Raw genomic sequence first — 17578 nt, forward strand, 5'->3', positions numbered from 1 at the left:
CTCAAGAACAGGTCCACTGTGCTGTGCTGGGACATAGGCTGTCATGGCCTGCTGTCAGGTAACAAGGACAGTCCAGGGCTTGAAGGAGATATCTCAGGTATGCAGTTTTCTCTCCGTTGTGCCTGAGGCCATGTATTGACATGGGCAGAACAGGGAAAATGTACTAAACCCACATCTAGGGAATCTCCCAAGCTGTGGAACTGTCATATGCTACAGGAAGGCACACCAGGGTGACAGCTGTGCTGGGCAAGTGTGAAAGCAGCACTGCCACAGCTATAATAGAGGCATGTCCATGACAGAACATGGATATGGGAACATCTCTGCTTTTTCTCTGGCCCAAATATGTACACTGGGTAGGCCAGAACATGCAGCTTTTCTAAGAGGCTGAGCTATGCTTACTGTCCTGTGGTCTGGGAGAAAACCTTCCAAAGTCATGTTTAAGATCTGACCACTGTTACTGATCCCCATTTGTAACTTCTGGGTAAGGCGTGGGGTATAATCTATTGCTAGAGTAACTTGCCAAGCATCCCTGACAGTAGGAATCTATGATGGATCCATGACACACCTGCTGGTACCACAAAGCCACATCCCTCGTCCTTCTACCACTGGGTAGTGTCCCTCAACCCTGGTCTTGGGAGAAGTACACCTGTCCTGCCAGTACAAAACAGTCCTCTGGGGGGAGGGGGGGATGAGGATTATAGGGAAGATGGCAGACTCAGAGACAAAGGTTAGAAATTGGGAGGGCTGTCTAGTCAGTACTGCAGCAGCTCCGAGTTTAATAATTCTCATAGGCTCTATATACCTTACAGTCTTGGGAAACAAAGTCACAAGCCAGCAGGGTCAATGGCTGATGGACATTGGACATCTGTACCTATCTGGAGGCCTCCTTGTTCCTTCCTCCAAGATTAAGAGCATTCAGCCCCTCACCTTGAGCTTCAAGCATATCGCCTCTTACCCTTCATGAGTCAGCAGGCCAGAAAATCTGCCAGCAGACCCTGGCCTGACTTGACTGCCTGATAGGCAGGATTTCACAGAAGCAGGCAAAATGGCTCCTGACAGAGAGATGCCAGCTAGAAAGGGAGTTTGCTTTATTTGCCATTCCCTGTAGGGCTGGTGTCCTCAATGAGATGCAGGCTTTGGGAGTTCCTATACACCTCAGTGCTCTGTAGAAGCTGAGGACCCTTGACCTCACAGGTGTGATCACTCTGCAGGTGGAGATGTGGCCAATTGGTTGGGTGTCCTCACTCTTGAAGCAGGTAGGGTCCCCATAGAGATCCTCAGATGTCAGCACCCAGCTCTGCACACTGCTTGTCAGAGATATGGGAGGCCAGGGAGTCTATGATGTCCAGCAGCAGCTGCTGGCTCAGCAGCCGCAGTGTGGGCAGCTTAGAGACCTGCACAGATGACCAAAACTAGATGAAACGAGAATCCCAGGAGGACCAGGGTGGGCAGAGAAGTCCTCTTGGGGCCCAGCCTGCTCCGGCCTAGGCTGTCTAAGGACAGTGGGCAATGGCCAAGAGGTGCCCAGGCCTGCTGGGGAGAGCCAGAGCCTGACCTTAGTGAATTGGTGTACAATGATGTGCAAGCAGTGCCGCTTCATGTCCAGTGCCTGTGTCTTGTCAGCTGCCTCCAGAATCTGCAATGGCAGGAACCATGAGGCCCTGCCCCAGCTCAACCCGGAGGAGCGCATGTCCATGGGTATTAAGCATTACCTGCAGCACATTCTGCACTGTTACATTCATCTCGAGGTTCTGCTTGCAGTATGCCTGCAGTCGGTTGTTGTAGAAGCCATAGTAGTAGGGGGCTGCAAACAGGTAGCTGGATAAAAGTTAAGGAGCTGCCAAGTCATGTATTCACCTGCATCTACCCATCCTGCCACATCCCTTGTCGTCCTGAGATCTACACAAACCCTGAAACCAGAGCTCCAGTTAGGACTCCAGCTGGCTTGCTCTCTAAACTGGTTCTGAACCATTTCAGGTTCAGAGTCCCCATTCAAGGTCCAAAGAACGCCTGAATCCTCTCATTCTCATGTGCACATTATTCCCAGGATTTTTCCAAGCCCTCTCTGGTCCCACAAGTATCTTTGCATCTCAGGTTCAAAGACTACTGACAGAGAACACAAGGAATGACTTTGTCCACTTCCTGTTTGTTGAACAGTAGTAACTAGCCCACTTGTCTCCTACAGTTGTAAAGGTTAAGAATCAACTAAGCTAACTGGAAAGTGCTGCTTCCTGCTGCCCACCTGCCTGGAGCTTGTGGAGACCAGTAGGCCCAGTACCAGCATTTGGCACTGCTCTAGAATTAGGTACCAAGCCAAGATCAGCAGCCAACAAAGCCACAGGACTCAAACATGTCTACACTCCCCAGTGGTGACCCAACATGTAAAAGGATGCAGTGAGTCCTCAGGGGGCATGTTGACCTCGCCATAGTAGATGTAGCGCAGCATGGACTCAAAGGCCTGTCTGCTGGGAACCATCTCCCCAATGGAGATGTTTACCTGCCCATCCTCTGGCATGAACGACCGAAACATGGCCTCAAAGTAGCTGTAAACAGGGAGGTAGATCCCAGTTCTCAGGAGAAGAAAGTCAGCATCAAGGCCCTGCCCTGCCTTCACAGGCCTGCCGAATACCTAGAGCGGGCAGCCAGGATGGCTTTGTGGGCCGGCCGTGGGTGGCCATCTAGCAGTAGTGTGATGTCACAGAACTCTGAGCCTGCTCCCTCCAGGTAAGCCTTCATGTCCTGGATCAAAGATGTGCCTGGGGAGTATAGAAGGACCTTGAGAAGACTTCCCCCTTGACCCTGAATGAAGAGGCTACCTTTGTTTTCTGGCCCAAGAAGAACTGCCTCTCCAGTGTTACTGCCCTGCTCAAAGTTTCCCCAAGCCAGTTTTTCTTTCCTCGGGCTTTCCATTCACCTGGAAACGGCAGTCCTTGCTCTGGCCCTCAAGGATGCTGCACCAATACCTCATCTCCTACCCTGTATCTCCAGCTGCCAGTCTTGTGTTGCACATCCCTCCAGACCCAGCCTTTGGATTATCATGCTAGTGGTGAGGATCAGTCAATACAAGCCCCAAAGTGAGCTGGGGCAGTGAAGGTGCTAGCAGTCTCCAGTGGGTACAATGAGAAGGACTGGGCCATACCCAGCTGCAGCTGCCTCACTCACCTGACCTAAGACATGAGATCTGACCAGCCAACCAGAGAAGGCACAGCTCGCCCTGAAGAGTGGGTTTCATGGGTACCCAGGCTCGCTGGCACACAGCTTACTATTAAAAGCCCCTGTCCCTCCCAGTCCCTGTGCCTGGGAGCACCTGGGTGGGTCACAGAGCCACCCTTAGCCCAAGGGCCTGGCAGGTAAGTAGTTCTAGGCCTTTCACCACTTCCCTACACTCAGGACCTGAAGAGAGGACACTCCCTACCAATGTCCACAGGCTGATCAGAGGGGGTGCGAGGGGGTGGCTGCTGCTTCCGACGAACAATCTCTACAATCAGTGGGGATGAGAGGCGCTCAAACTCCTTCATCATTATCACCTGATTGAAGTGGGATTCCTTCACTATGAAGTTCAGGCAATGCTCCTGGGACAGGCAAACACAACAGGAGAGTGGAATCAGGCCAAGGCTCAGGCTGGGCAACAGAGCTTGTAGTGAGGAACAAGCGTGCCCACCCTACCCGGGAAGGCCTGGGCTGGCAGGCATCGCAGCCAGTACCTTGAGCTGGCCCAGTTGTAGCCTGGCAGCGCACTCGCACACAGCCAGCACATTCTGCAGATCCACAGAGGCCTCGATGTACTGCCGACACAGCTGCTCAAGGCGACACAGCTGGAAGCTCAGTGCCAGCTTGTACACATCCATGATGAGCAGCACGTCTTCCACATGGCCTGCACCAAAAAGTCCCTGAGCCTAGGCGCCCCAGGAAAGGGGGGCCTAGGAGAGGGCCCAGGCTCCATTCATGAAGAAGAGGTCAGGGCTGCAAGATGGCAGCTAGACTGCATGTCAACTGCCATCATCAAGGGTGACTGACTTGTGCCTCAGGCACACTACCTCTGGCTCCACTGCCCATGCCCCACTTAGGTACACATCACCCACATCCCAGGCAGACCTTTCCGTGGGTACTTGATCTTGTCTGTGTAGAGAAACTGCATGAGCACCTCAAATGGCCGTGCCTCAGCCTCACGAATGGCCACACGTAACAGGGGTGGCCGTGCTCTGCCCACAGTTGAGCCAGGGGCCTCCTTGGGAGCTAGGGCCCCATCTTCCTCCAGCTTCTGTGGGGAAAAGGGAACTCAGGGAACCCCTGTAGACAGTGGGCAAAGCTTCCCAGTCATGGGGGCTAAAGGAGACCTGACCTGGGCCAGCCACTCTCGGGCCTGCACAATCTTCCTACGAAGCCACCGGCTCCTTGCAGTGACAATGGCAACATGACCCTGCACACACTCTTCCTTCTGCATAAAAAAATGAATGACACATGGGTGAAAGTACAGGCCCCCTGCTGCAGGGGACAGGGTCCAGCAGGCCAAGGCAAAGTTCAACTCAGCACATACACCAGGTGAGGCTGGTATAGGTCAGTCACCTACCTCACCAAGCACAAACTCCACATCACAGAACTGGCGGCCCTCCCATAGGCGCCCATAATCTTCATGCAGTGTGCACTTTGGGTAGCAAGAGAACTGCAGGGGGAGAACCAGTGAGCGAGCAACAAAAGCTGGAGACCAGCCAACCCTGGGACCTCACAGGCCAGGGGTCAGGTGAGCCCAGCTGAGGACTGTCCTGCTCTGGCCACGACCAAGAGGGCCTCCCACATCACTGTCTCTCACTGACAGTGGCTTCTAAGCTTTAGTTGGATTGTACTCTTTCTAATAAACCTGGACCCAGGTTGCTAAGCAACCCCATCCCACCCCTACCCACCATTGAAACAGATTTATCCACGCTTCTACTATGGTAGAAGTCCCTGTCCTAACCACCAATTCTTCTAGGTTTGGGAACAGGCTGCTATGATTTCTCTGGAGTCCCCAGCATAGAGCCTGGATTAGCCCATGGCTTTGCTGGTCCTGCCAGCTGACCTGCCACTCTTCTGTGAAGGCTCCCTTCTCTCTCCCTGGGGTTCTCTCTGTCTACCTGGGCCTGCAGCACCCCTAATCCTCTCCCCAGGCTACTCAGAGAGGCCCAGGCAGCACTGTGCACATTTACATACCCTGCCATGGCTGTACTTTTGCCCACGTGTCACACTCACTGGGCCATCTACCCCAGCAGGCTCACAGAAGCACTAGCGACTTACCTGGAACCTGTACATTTCCCCGCTGCGAATGTTGTTGTCCACAGTGCCCCCAAAGATGTACATGGCATCAGATATGACAGCAGCAGCATGGAAGAGCCTCCCACTGGGCAGCTGAGAAAGACAAGCAATGGGATGGGACCAAGTCTCCAACACTGGGTCCATGTGGCCAGGAAAGAAAGGCTGAAGATCCCAGTCCCTTGGACAGATGTTTCCTGGGTGCTCCTACAGGTGTGGAGGAAAGCTGGGGTGATGGGGTGGGGGAGGCAGAGGGCAGGGCAGGTTGTGCATTAACTCCAAGTTTATGGAATACTTAGTCCAGAGTACCTCACTGAATGTAAGGATAAATCCTGGGACTCCCAGAGCCATGTGTTGCTGTGTGACCTGAGCAAGCTCCTCCAGGAGCCTGTGCTACCCATCTGTGAAAGTTCCTGCTTCTGAGACTAATGTAATTTTAATAAGGGTCCCTGACACTCACCTCTGATGCCAGGTGGACTGGCTGCTTGGTTGAAGTGGTGCCAAAGTCTAGGCCAAACACATCTCTGGACTTCTTAAAGCTGCTCCGCTCTTCAGAGGTTAGAGTAGATGCCTCCTCAGAAGAAGAAGCTCGCTCAGGCACCTCAGCCCCACCAACCTTGTAGGAAACATATGCAAGAAGGGAATAAGCCATCTTCCCTTCCAGAGCTTGCTAAGGGTTCCAGAGGAGGGACAAGACATTGAGTAAAGCTGTGATGGTGGTCAAAATGCTTCCCTGAGCTCTTCAGGATAGCAGCCCAGTGCCACAAGATAGAACGTGGGCAGGAAAAACTGAAGGCTTTAGGGCCTTGAAGGTTCTCAAGTTGCTCCTCTTGACCATATGAAACCCAGGGAACCCAGTCAAGACTCACCTCACTGTCAGAGCTGGGTTGGACAACCTCCCAGGTCTGGAAGTCCACATCATAACAGTGCAACTCATTGGGCAGTGTATTGTCTGCTGCACCCCCAAACACATAGAGATGACGGTCAAAGGCCACCATGGTGTGTCCATAGCGCCGCTGTGGTGGGGGTGGGGAGCCCCGAAGCAGGTGCTCAGTAGGGATGCGTGTCCACCTGGAGCCATGACCATGAACCAACACTGGGGTGGGAGCTCCCCACAAAAGATCCTCCTACGAAGTCTCCCTAAAGTGCTTGGAGTGCCAGCCCATGGTCTAAAGGGACCCAGGCCTCTGTGTCCAGCATCTCTTGACCTGTTTAGCTCAGGTACTGGCCCTACCCAACTCCGTGCAACCAACCGTGGGACTCCACCCACTCATTCTTCTCCCACCACCATAGAGGACAGCAGTGACAGGCAGAGTCTCTGCTCTGGGAATGGAGCTGTACTGCTCACTGCCCACACAGTAGAGATGGGAGACCCCTGCCCAGGCACTAATGCTCCTCCCAGGACTTTCCAACAGATTCCTTTTCTGCTAAGTTAGCAGAAGAACCAAAACAGATGCAGGCTATTCCATCTGGCTCTGTGCTGCCCCAGAACTTTATTCCCTCTGCCCAGGACTTCTGCTACTTCCTTCTACCCTGACCTGTGGGGTAACTGTGGAGTCCCCTCCCAAGCTCCTCTGTTACTTCCAGTGCCAGAGGCTAACCCTATCATAGGGTCCAAGGATAGACAGCAGCCAAAGGAAGGTAGAGAGCCTACATTACCCTGCCTATCTTCTGCTATCACATGCTATTGGCACGGGTCACATTTGTCAGCAGTGGCAATGAGCAAGCCATACACAGTGCAGGGGTGGGTATCCCTCCCACTCAGGACAGCCATGGAACCCTGATTCAGGCCATGTCTTGCTGAGCTACAACCATAACCCAAAGGCCTTTCAGGGCTAAATACCCATACTCCAGGCTGTGTGTTCCTGCTATATATGGAAACTAGGAGATCACAACAGTTACCAGACATAGGCATCAACATATTAGTGTTCCTCAAGACCTAGAGAACTCACGTCTTGTCCTTGAATTCAAACTGGAAGAGGTTGTTGGTTATCTTGGCTCCACTCTGTCCTGAGAACACAAACATCTTATCCCGGCACACAGCCACAGGGAAGTTGCAGCAGGATGGGGGTATCTCACCGCTCTGGGCCACCTGGGGTATGGGCACAGCTCAGCCAGGGCCTCGAAGGCCTGAGGTTACACGATGCTAAACTTTGAAATGAATACACATAAAGAGCTTACAGCCCCATCACACCTCCCCACACAGCCCGTTCTCATTAGCTAAGGCTAAAATCATAAGGTTAATTTGGAGCTAAAAATACAATTTCTACAAGAGAAACAAAGCTCCAAGGGAAAGCAGTGAGCCAAACATGGCCACTGTGTTCACACAACACATCTGTCACGTATGGCACCCTGCCCATCCCGGACTCAGAGCTTTTCCTTCAACTCCACTTTCATTGCTAGGGTCGAAGACAGACTTTAGCCTGGACTACAGCCTTAGCTCCAAAGCCTTTTATTATTCACTCATTCATTCATTTTGGAGGCAGGGTGGTCTCACTGTACAGATCTGGCTAGCCTAGAATTCTCTATGTAGCCAAGGCTGACCTCAAACTCACTCTATAACTAAGGATCACCTTAAAATTCTGACCCACCTCCCAAGTACTGGGTCTGGGGATCTAACCTGGGTCTTCATGTATGCTGCATTATCAGTTAAGCTACAACCCCAGACCAGTTGGGAGTCTCTAGTCAATAATGGAACTGGGCTGAGGGAAGATCAAGGAGGAGAGGAGGCTAGGCCTTGGTAAGGGAAGAAGACAGCCTGTTACACCTGCCTCCAGCACCTCGCGCCTGCACACCAGCTTCCTCTATCCCCCACCTCTCAATACTGCAACCCAACCCCCAGTGCCCCACTTCCCACCCACAGCATGCTCTCTGAAGCCCTCACCTCCTCCCAGCATGTGAGCTCTCGGTCTTGGAGGCCAATTGTCCACATGTCGTTCAACCTGCATCAGGACAGAGGAGTCAGGATCCTTTGGTCCTGAGCCTGGCAAAGAGGGATAGCTCTGAGGAAGAACCATGTGTGTCAGGGGACAACTATGCCAGATTTCTTGAAAAATAAAACAAAAGAAAAGGAAACACAGGTGTTCCATGGGAAGAAGATGCTGCATCAAATCCCTGACTTGGCTCCCTGCTGCTCTCTGATCAGCCAATACAGAAGTAGCTTTACACATAACATCTGAGGTAATGAGACACCTGAGACAGGGAACTGACATGTAGAACCTACTGCTCCACTGGGCCATTCTTAGTTTCTGCAATGCTCAAGTTTAGAATGAGCACGTGCTGCTTTGGTTATTGGACAAACACAGCAAAACCACTTTTCTAAGATAAGGGGGAAGTCTGGTGTGGAGGCCCACACCTTTAACCCCAGCCTCAAGAAGCAGAGGAAGGAGGATCTCTGAGTTGGAAGACGGTCAGATCTACACATAGGGTTCCAGGACAGCCACGGCTACATAAATAGCAACACTGTCTTAAAACAAAAGCAAAGCATAAAATAACAAATAGAGAAACATAGGAATTCAGAGCTGGGTTTGAGCCCAGATGCTTCCTGCTTCCAGGCCCCTCCTGTAAGTTCCAAATATTCTCATCTGAGAAAATCAGGGGTTACAAACTTGGCTGGGAGCTCCAGTCAGAAGTCTTACCTCCACAGCCATCTCCTGAGACACTCAAAACTTCCCAGGGTAACTTACCTCAGCCTGAGTACTTAGGTGCCAAGAGAACTTATTCTGCCCTTGAAGGCATGTAGAGTTAGGAAACATGGCCAGCTACCCACCTACCTGGCATTGCCATCATAGCCAGCAAAGATCCAGAGCTTGTCACTGTACACTGTAGCCCCATGGGCTGACCTGGCAACAGGCAACCTAGAACAAAAAGAAAAAAATGAGGGCTGCCCAGAAAGAAGGCTCAGTACGGAAAAGCACTGGTTGTTCTTCAGAAGGCCCAAGTCCATTCCCAGCACCCACAGGGCAGCTCACAACCATTCCTGTAACTCCAATTCCAGGGAATTCTTCAGGTCTCCTCAGGCACCAGGCACACACGATATGCAGATATACATGCCAGCAAAATACCCAAACACAATTAAAAAAAGTTTTATATATATAAATATATACATATATATTAGTATGTGTATATGTGTATATGTGTACACATAATTTATATATTTAAATAACATAATATTTATATATGATTTTATATATTTTTAATTTTATTATTTTTAGGTGAGGAAAGAGGTCATCAGGATAGGCTGCAGTGTGGGGCTGCATGTGTCATGTGCTGAGCAGGTAGGGCCACGTCTGCCTTGACACTGGGGCTCAAAGAGCAGTGCTGAGGCTGCACACAAACAACAGCACACGATGTGTAAGAAATCCAGATGTTGAAACCGGGCATGATAGCACACGTCTGAAATGCTGACACTGTGGACATGAAAGGAGGAGACCCAGAAGTTCAAGACCAGCCTCAGCTACACAGCAAGCCTGTGGTCAGGGGGACTATGTGAGACCCTGACCCAAAACAAATAACAAAGACAAAACCAAACCAAACCAAAACCCCCCTAAGGGGCGGGGACATGTCTCAGTTTGTAGGTTGCTTTCCTAACACACAGGAAACTCTGGGTTTGATTCCCAACACCACAAAAAAGCAGGCATTGTACAGTACACCTGTAACCCCTGTTCAAGGCCATCCTCAACTATATACAGCAGGTTCAAAGCTAGCCTAGTCTACATGAGATCCTGTCGCAAAGATAGGGAGAAAAAAAAATCAGATGTAGGGAATGCAGCTGAACTACAGAGAGCTTGCCTGGCACCAGCAAGGTCTTGGGTACATCCCAGCTATGAGAACAAAACCAAGTACAACCAAAAGAGATCTGGGTCCACTGAGGCACAGCACGTTCCCAGCTGCTAGGAGAATGCTGCGCTCACAAGGCAGGCAGTCTCTTCCTCAGGAAAGAAGGAGCTATAAATCCGGGAGCAGGCTGTGCTCCCCGCCTGTGCATACCTCCTGCCTAGCCAAACCCTCAGCAGACTCACAGTGATGAAAATTAAGCAATTAATGACCTGAACGTCTCCCAGCCAAAGGCTCCTTGTGTGGGATGGCAGGAGGCCACCCAGGCTGAGTACCGTTAGGCCTCGCTTACTATAAGGGTTCTCAGGAGAATCTCTTACCTTCCTTCAATCTTCCACTCTGTCCACTGGCCAGTTGCAAACTTGTATTCAAAGAGGTCATTTTTATTCTTCAAGTTAGAATTGGAATAAATATCTCCAGTATATCCCCCTGGGCGAGTAGAACGAAAGTGACGGGTTATATCTAGGGTACTACTCTGGTATTTAAATGTGGGCGTGGGTAGAAACTCGGGATCCTGGTTAACGTACCAACTTCAGGTACCAACTCCCACCCAAATTAACTTGCCCTGCACTCTGGGGATGCAGAGACGGGCAGACTGATGGTGCTCGCCCTAGCCATCAGAGAGGACTCAGCTGGCCCCACGAGCTCAGAGGTCCAGAGCACTGCCATGGACGTGGAAGGGGAAAGAGAGCCCTGCTGCTCAGAGAGCCTGGGAGGCTGGAGGTGGGGGGAGGAAAGAGGTCTGTGGGTTCAGGAGAGCAAGAGGCTGCTCACCGAAGACGAACATGCTGCTCCCGTAGACAACAGCTGAGTGGTGGTACCGGGGGGCTGGAGGAGTGCCGGTGGTGAAGGCTCTGGAGAAGCACAGGGTGAGGTCCGTGAGGCCTCAGCCACACAGTCCAAGCCACATAGCCTTTGATTCCTCCATGCTTTCTCTTTCCTCCCCCAGCTCTCTTTAACCTACCTTCCCTCTCCTTTCCTTTTCAAGTTATGCTGTTGCTGCAAGTAGTCTAGGCTGGCATGTAACTCAGGGTACGCAGTCCAGGTTGGCCTCCAACTTATCCTCCTATCTCAGTCTCCTCAATACGGGAATTAGAGGGAGGCATCCCCATGACTGCAGCAGTTTAATTCTTCAGACAGGTTATTATTATGCTGCCCAAGCTCCCCTCTGAGTTATGGTTCAAGCAACCTTTTACCTCAGCCACCCAACAAGATGGGAGGAGAGATATATGTCAGGCGGTCAGTTTTGTTTTGCTGCTGTATTTCAAAGGTGTCGTCTCCCTCATTGAACTCTTTAAAACATCAAGAATCAGGAGAAAACCAAAGTAGCAGGCATTGACATTCCTGTGGCAGGCCCTCTGCACCCACCCACTCAACACCTCTGAGAGGCCTCTCGGGAAATTTTTTGAAACAGGGTCTCTGGCTATTCTGAAACTATGTAGACCAGACTGGCCTCAAACTCACAGAGATCCACCTACTTCTGCCTCCCCAGTGCTGAGATTAAAAAGCCACCATGCCAGACTTTCCCGCCTTTAAACAGAGTCTTACTATGTAGCCTTAGCTGGCCTAGAAGTCACTATGTCGGTCAGACTGGCTTCAACTCACAGAACTCCGCCTGACGGTTGGGATTAAAGGTGTGAGCCGCTGGTGAGGCCTGGCTGGGACTATTGGTTTTTTAATCATTTGGAAGTTATTTTATAATTGTTTTTTCAAGTAGGCAGCAGAATTTGACTTTGTCCTGGTCTCAGGATGCTGGGATTATGGGCATGCACCACTATACTCAACTTAAGCCATTTATTTTGCTTGATTTTTGAGAAGGCCTTGCTATGTAACCAGGCTGGTCTCAGATTTGCAAAGGTCCTGCTTGCCCCTCAAAACTAGAATGTTAAGTGTCTGCCTCCACCATATCTGACTGTATTGATATTTTTGCAGTGTTGGGTAATGAACCCAACCTTGAACATGCTAAGCAACCATTACTACCATTGAGTTACAGCCTTAGACCTGGGGGAGGGGGTCTTGAACTCAGGCTGTCCTTGAACTTACAATTCTTTTCTTAGCTTCCTGAGTGCTGGTATACAGCTGTATACCACCTTGTCTGCCTTTCTTAAGCAACTTTTGACTAACAGTTACAAAGTCTTCGAAGTGATTTTCATTTTTGTCTGGTACTGTGTGCGCGTAAATGTGAATCATGTGTGTGCTGTGGACAAGAGAGGGCAGCTGTGTAGAGCTAGTTCTCTTCTTCCACCTTCTATCAAGTTCTGAGGGCAGAACTCAGGTCACAGAAAGTGCCTCTACCTGTGGAGCCATCTTGCTGGCCAGTCAGAGTAATCTTTAAAATTAATTGAGGACTGGACCTGGAAATGGAGCTCCATGAGTAAAGTGCTTGCTTAGCCTGCACTAAGCTTGCCTCAGCCTGCCTAGCCAAAGCCCTGAGCTAGATACCCAGTACTACATAAACCAGGCATGGTAGCAAGCATCTGTCGTCCCAGCCCTCAGGTGCTAGATGCAGGTTAAGAGGTCATGGTCATCCTTACCTACACAGCAAGTCTGAAGCCAGTCTGGGGTACACATGAGATCCTGTCTCAAAAAACAAACAAACAAATGAAGGGAAGACTGGAGAGACGGCTCAGAGGCAGAGTGCTTGCCTGGCACGCACTAATCCCTGGGTTTTGTATCCAGCAAAGGAAAAGATAAAGAATCCATAGCAGTTGTGAAGATCAAGTGGGAGAGGAACTCTCGCAGATGCTATGCAGGTGCTACAAGGAGACTAAGCAGAGGTGGGTATCCTAGTTGGTTGTGGGTTTTGTAGTTTTTACTTGTTTTTGTCAACTTGACACAAGTTACGGTTATCTGAAAACAGGGAAACACAACAGAGAAGATGTCTCCATAATATCAGTCTGTAGGCAAACCTATAGGCATTTCCTTTATTAGTGATTGGTGTGGGAAGCCTCAGCTCATTGTAGGTGGGGCCGCCTCTGGCCAGGTGCCCCTGGTGGTTAAGAAAGCAGGCTGAGCATGCCATGAGAACAAGTTAGTAAGTAGCATTCCTCCATGGCTTCTGTTTCCGACTCCAGATCCCTGCCCTGAGTCCCTGCCCTGACTTCCTTCAACGATAGATTATGACATAGAACTGTAAGCTGAGGTAAACACTTTCCTTCCCTAGTTACTTTTGATCATGGTGTTCAAGAACAGCAACAGAAACCCTAACTAAGACAGTGCACGATGCCAAGTGGAGCTCCCCAGCCTGGCTAAAGTCACACAATCTCTGGAGCCCTGAATCCTCCTCTGTTAAGAGACCCTACCTCGGACGGCTACGGGGGACCAAGGGGCATGCCCTACAGACTGCAGCAGAAGGGGCTGTGTGGCACTGTGCTCCTGTGTGAACAGATGATGGAGCTCGAAAGCCCAGTGCATCCTGACCCTCAGGACTGCATCTCCCATGAGCTATAAGCTGCTGCCAGATTGGGTCTTCTGCAGAAAACACAAGTATGTGGCACCCACAGAAGGCAGGTAGCTCCTGTGCATGGCCACACAGCTGAGGCTGCCATTTATAGGTTTTGCATACTCTACACCTGTGTGGTGTCTCCTGGCACGAAACTAGCCCTATGAGGACAGGGTGGGACAAGAGGCAATGCTGCCAGCCTTTAAGTGGAACTCTGGGAAAACTGTCCAAGCTGAGGCCTGTCCATGCCCTGAGATCCCACAGCAGCTCCTGGCCCAGGACATTCTGGTGACTGAAGGCCCCTCCCAAGTCAGAAACTACTTACCACCAACTAGACCAGACAGCCTATAGCTCACAGGAGCTGGGATAACTTAAGACATGCATTCTCACAGAGAGCCATGAGAAGGGAAGCCATCCCAGGCTCTCATCTGTTATATTTCTCCCTGGACCTCCATGATGAGCTGACTCTATCAGCCAGTGAATCTGGTCCAGTGATGCTGCTCTCCAGGACAGGCAGAGTCCTGAAGCCCAGGGGCCACCCACCTGCACCAGGAGCAATCCTTCACGTCGAACCGCAGGAGATCATTGAGCATCGTCTTCCTGAAAGGCAGTCAGAGAGAGAGAGCTGCAGCAGCCAGGATATTGCAAGGTGTTACCTCACCAGGATCTTTAAGATGGGAGAGGGCATCCACTTAGGATTGGAGGCAGCAAGAAGGACCTGACTCACTGACCTGTCAGACAACTTGTCAATGTCCACAGCTCAAAGTTAGTGACTAGGTAGGGGCAACTAGGGCTCTCACACAGACAAGGCCAGCCTGATCGCACCACCAGCACCCCACTCAAGGGCCCAGAGCTGGAGTCCTCATTCGCAGCTCGCCCAGCCCCGAGAAGTCCTATCCTGCACTGAACCCTTCCTTCCAAGGCTGCCCTACAATGACAACATTCTGTCTCAAACAATGGTGGAGACCTGCATGCTTTTCCCTCGGCTGCCATCTGACATAACAACTGTATCAAAAGTAATTCCACTGCTCACTGGGCCAGCTTGCATTTAATATGCAAGTTGGGCATATTACCAACTTGTTAATGTGGAAGAAAGGAGAACCAACAGGAGCTGAGGCACTCCCTCCAGGGCCAGGCTTTTGCAGGGTATCTCTTTGGTGTTGACCCCAAAACCTAACAGTTTCCCCTAAAACCAGGAGACTACAGTCTGTCTGAGTCAGTTTGATAAGGAAGCCCCCACTGATGTAACCCTGAAGGATTTAAGTTAACTGACCAGGCCCCATCTCCACTGCCAGGTTTCCTTGCTCTTAGCTTCTAATACCAAAGTTGCTACTCATCTTTCCATTCTTAATGGAGGACACCCTGATTTATCCTAAGTCACAGGCAAACAGATGTGTAACTGACTTTCTCTACCTTTTCTTTTGAAACTGCATACTGAAAGAAAGCATTTCTGCTTATTACCAACCAGTTGTCTACCAGCTCCAGAAGAAGCTGAGGACAGTGGTCCTGACATCCTCACTACCCTATGCTAGACACCAGTCTTTTTTGGTGTATGAATTCTTACTAAGGCTCGTCCTTTTCTTTTACTCCGTAAATGGGTACATCTGGACACTGATGTAGGGAACTGAGTATGAAAACAGATCACAGCCAACACCAGGGGCAAGTGGCACAGGAAGAGGTAAGAGGACACAAGGCCTCATCCGTGAGGACATTAGAAGGGAGACGGAAGTGTACAAGGGCTGGGTAGCGAGGGTTGGGGACAATCCAAATACAAGGCCACCAGAGAGACAGGACAGCACTAACAAGGAGGCCACCCCTCCTATTAGGACTGGTCTTTACACAGAGAAGATGGGGACATTACAGGGCTGTGAACTGAGGAGCACGCTCTGACATGCAGTTGTACATGAATCCCCAACTGCTCTTGGAGAGAGACTGCGGATGTGAGCCAAGTTTGCATGTCCTAATAGAGAGAGTCCTGAAACCTCACTGCCTCTAGGTCAGCCGCCTCATGTAATCTACAGGACCAAGGCTGTAGTGCCAGGTTCTAGGCCCAAGAGGAAGGAAAGAAAAAAGTGACAGGCAGGGATAGCAACAAGAGCACACGTGTTTCTTCCAAAGCTATATCTCCTCACTAAAACAAGGGCATTTATTCCCACGTACTGAGCACGTGCTGCCATTTGAGTGATGGGTGAAAGGGCTTTAAGGGTAGGATCTTCCTCACCATAACATGGGAATCAGGTACAAAGCACCACACACATGGGGAAACAGAGGCTCACAAGGCAGGGCTACTAACTCCCATTCTCAGACAACAGGTCTGTCTCTCTGTCATCATCCCCTGCCACCATCAAAACAGGCAAACTTACCCATTATCTCCGCCAAACACATAGATGGCATCCTTATACGCCACGACTGTGTGTTTGCTGCGCCTAGAAAAAGATAAAAGGGGTGAAGAGTGGTGAGACTAGGACTCTTCTGGCTGGCACCCAAGAAATGAGACTACACATCTCTGCTGCCACCTAAGTTTGGATAAAGCCTCCCAACCGCTAAGATCTATAGAGATCCTTCAGTTTCTTCAGACAGCAAGGACGCCTGACACACCGGAGACTTCCCACTCATACCTCACAGCTCAGGGACCCAAACAGGATCCTCAGAAACACAGGTCTGGTACCCTACCTAGGGTCACTATGGTGTTACTCCCTGGGAACCCAGCCTTGGAATGACCAATCCATACTCCAAGACATCACAAGGGATCTCTCCCCTAGAGCCCGTCCTAAAACTTCAGCTCTCGTCCCTACTACCAGTGCCTTCAGGATCCCCTGTACACTGCATACCGAGCGCCTACGAATTCGTCGCAGGGCGGGAGGCGCCGCCAGCGATGCACAGTTTCGAAGGGTCCAAAGTTGAGCGTCAGGTACTCGACACTGTCTGAGCAGCTGTGGTCAAAGTCCACGCTCGGAGCCACCTTGGAGCTCACCCCTCCTGTCAAGGCCCCGGGCCCAGTGGGGCCTCCGGAGCCTGCCATCCCTGGTTCAGGCCGAATAGGCCACCAGGTTGCAGGACTCACGGCCACCGCCCGGGCCAAGTCAAAGGACCACACTTCCCAGAGAGCCCTGCGCCCCTGGTGTAGCACTTCCGGCCAGCTTGTCCGCCCTCCCGACAAACCTAGCGCTCCCCGCGACGCGGCGGGTTGTCGAGGAACCTGGTAGCCAGGCTCCTCGCATTATCATGTATCGATACGTCACATTCTGGAAAGCATTTTTGGCCAAGTCTCGGCTTGGGTTTCCCCTTTCAGGAAACGCAGTCTGGCTATAGTCAGCCACTAACATTCTCTAGGCAGCGGCGAGCTACACGCTCCCGGCATGCCTTGTAGTCGGGCTTTGCCATCTCCCGGAAGCCCCCCCACCCCGCCCTCCTCCAGGATGAGGTTTCCGACTTGCAGGCGAGCGGCTCAACTGTCCAACACCTTCTGCTTATGTCCCCCAACCGCCCTCCCTCTGTCCCCCTCTCCCTCCGTCCTCTCTGCGATGGGCTTTGAACCCCAGGACTTGATGGGCATGCACTCTGCCACTAGGCTACAGCACAATCGGTGGTTTTTTTAAGTTGTAGTCTATTGCCAGCTGAGTCGCCTGTGAAATGATGATTCAGGAAGTTCAGGCAAAAGGAACACATGTAGTCGTGAAATGGATATAAAGTTAATTAGTTAATTGGTCTAGTTTTAACTTTTTTTGTAAGAGCTTATAAAAAAGAGCTTATAAAAGCCAATGGCTGTCCTGACTACAAAAAAGTTGATATATAGAGTGGGACTGGATAGGTTTTTGGGTGACTACTGTAATCCAACAGAGTATATTTGTGAGTTTATAACAATGAAGTGATTTTCGATTTTTGTTTTTTCCAGACAGGGTTTCTTTGTGTAGCTCTGGCTGTCCTGGAACTAGCTCTGTAGACCAGGCTGGCCTTGAATTCGGAGATCTGCCTGCCTCTGCCTCCCAGGGGCTGAGATTAAAGGCATGTGCC

General features: G+C 50.9%; 1 protein-coding gene across 2 annotated transcripts; it reads right to left on the reverse strand.

Annotated features, from left to right (window-relative positions):
* Positions 1–728: 728 nt before the first annotated feature.
* Lztr1 (leucine zipper like post translational regulator 1) lies at positions 729–16649 on the reverse strand. 2 transcript variants are annotated; one of them, XM_087576673.1, is made up of 22 exons: positions 16396–16649; positions 15928–15990; positions 14108–14164; positions 12657–12699; positions 10897–10976; positions 10443–10551; positions 9060–9143; positions 8171–8228; positions 7239–7378; positions 6156–6357; positions 5747–5902; positions 5272–5382; positions 4571–4663; positions 4343–4438; positions 4096–4261; positions 3705–3874; positions 3416–3572; positions 2630–2756; positions 2394–2543; positions 1713–1818; positions 1556–1636; positions 729–1394 (listed from the first exon to the last, which is right to left on the reverse strand). In XM_087576673.1, the coding sequence occupies exons 5-22, from the start codon at positions 10907–10909 to the stop codon at positions 1278–1280; spliced, it is 2136 nt and encodes a 711-aa protein (XP_087432799.1). In that variant the 5' UTR covers positions 10910–10976; positions 12657–12699; positions 14108–14164; positions 15928–15990; positions 16396–16649; the 3' UTR covers positions 729–1277.
* Positions 16650–17578: the final 929 nt, after the last annotated feature.

Source organism: Rattus norvegicus, chromosome 11, assembly GCF_021556685.1.
Source record: "Rattus norvegicus strain SHRSP/BbbUtx chromosome 11, alternate assembly SHRSP_T2T, whole genome shotgun sequence".
Lineage (NCBI taxonomy): Eukaryota > Metazoa > Chordata > Mammalia > Rodentia > Muridae > Rattus > Rattus norvegicus.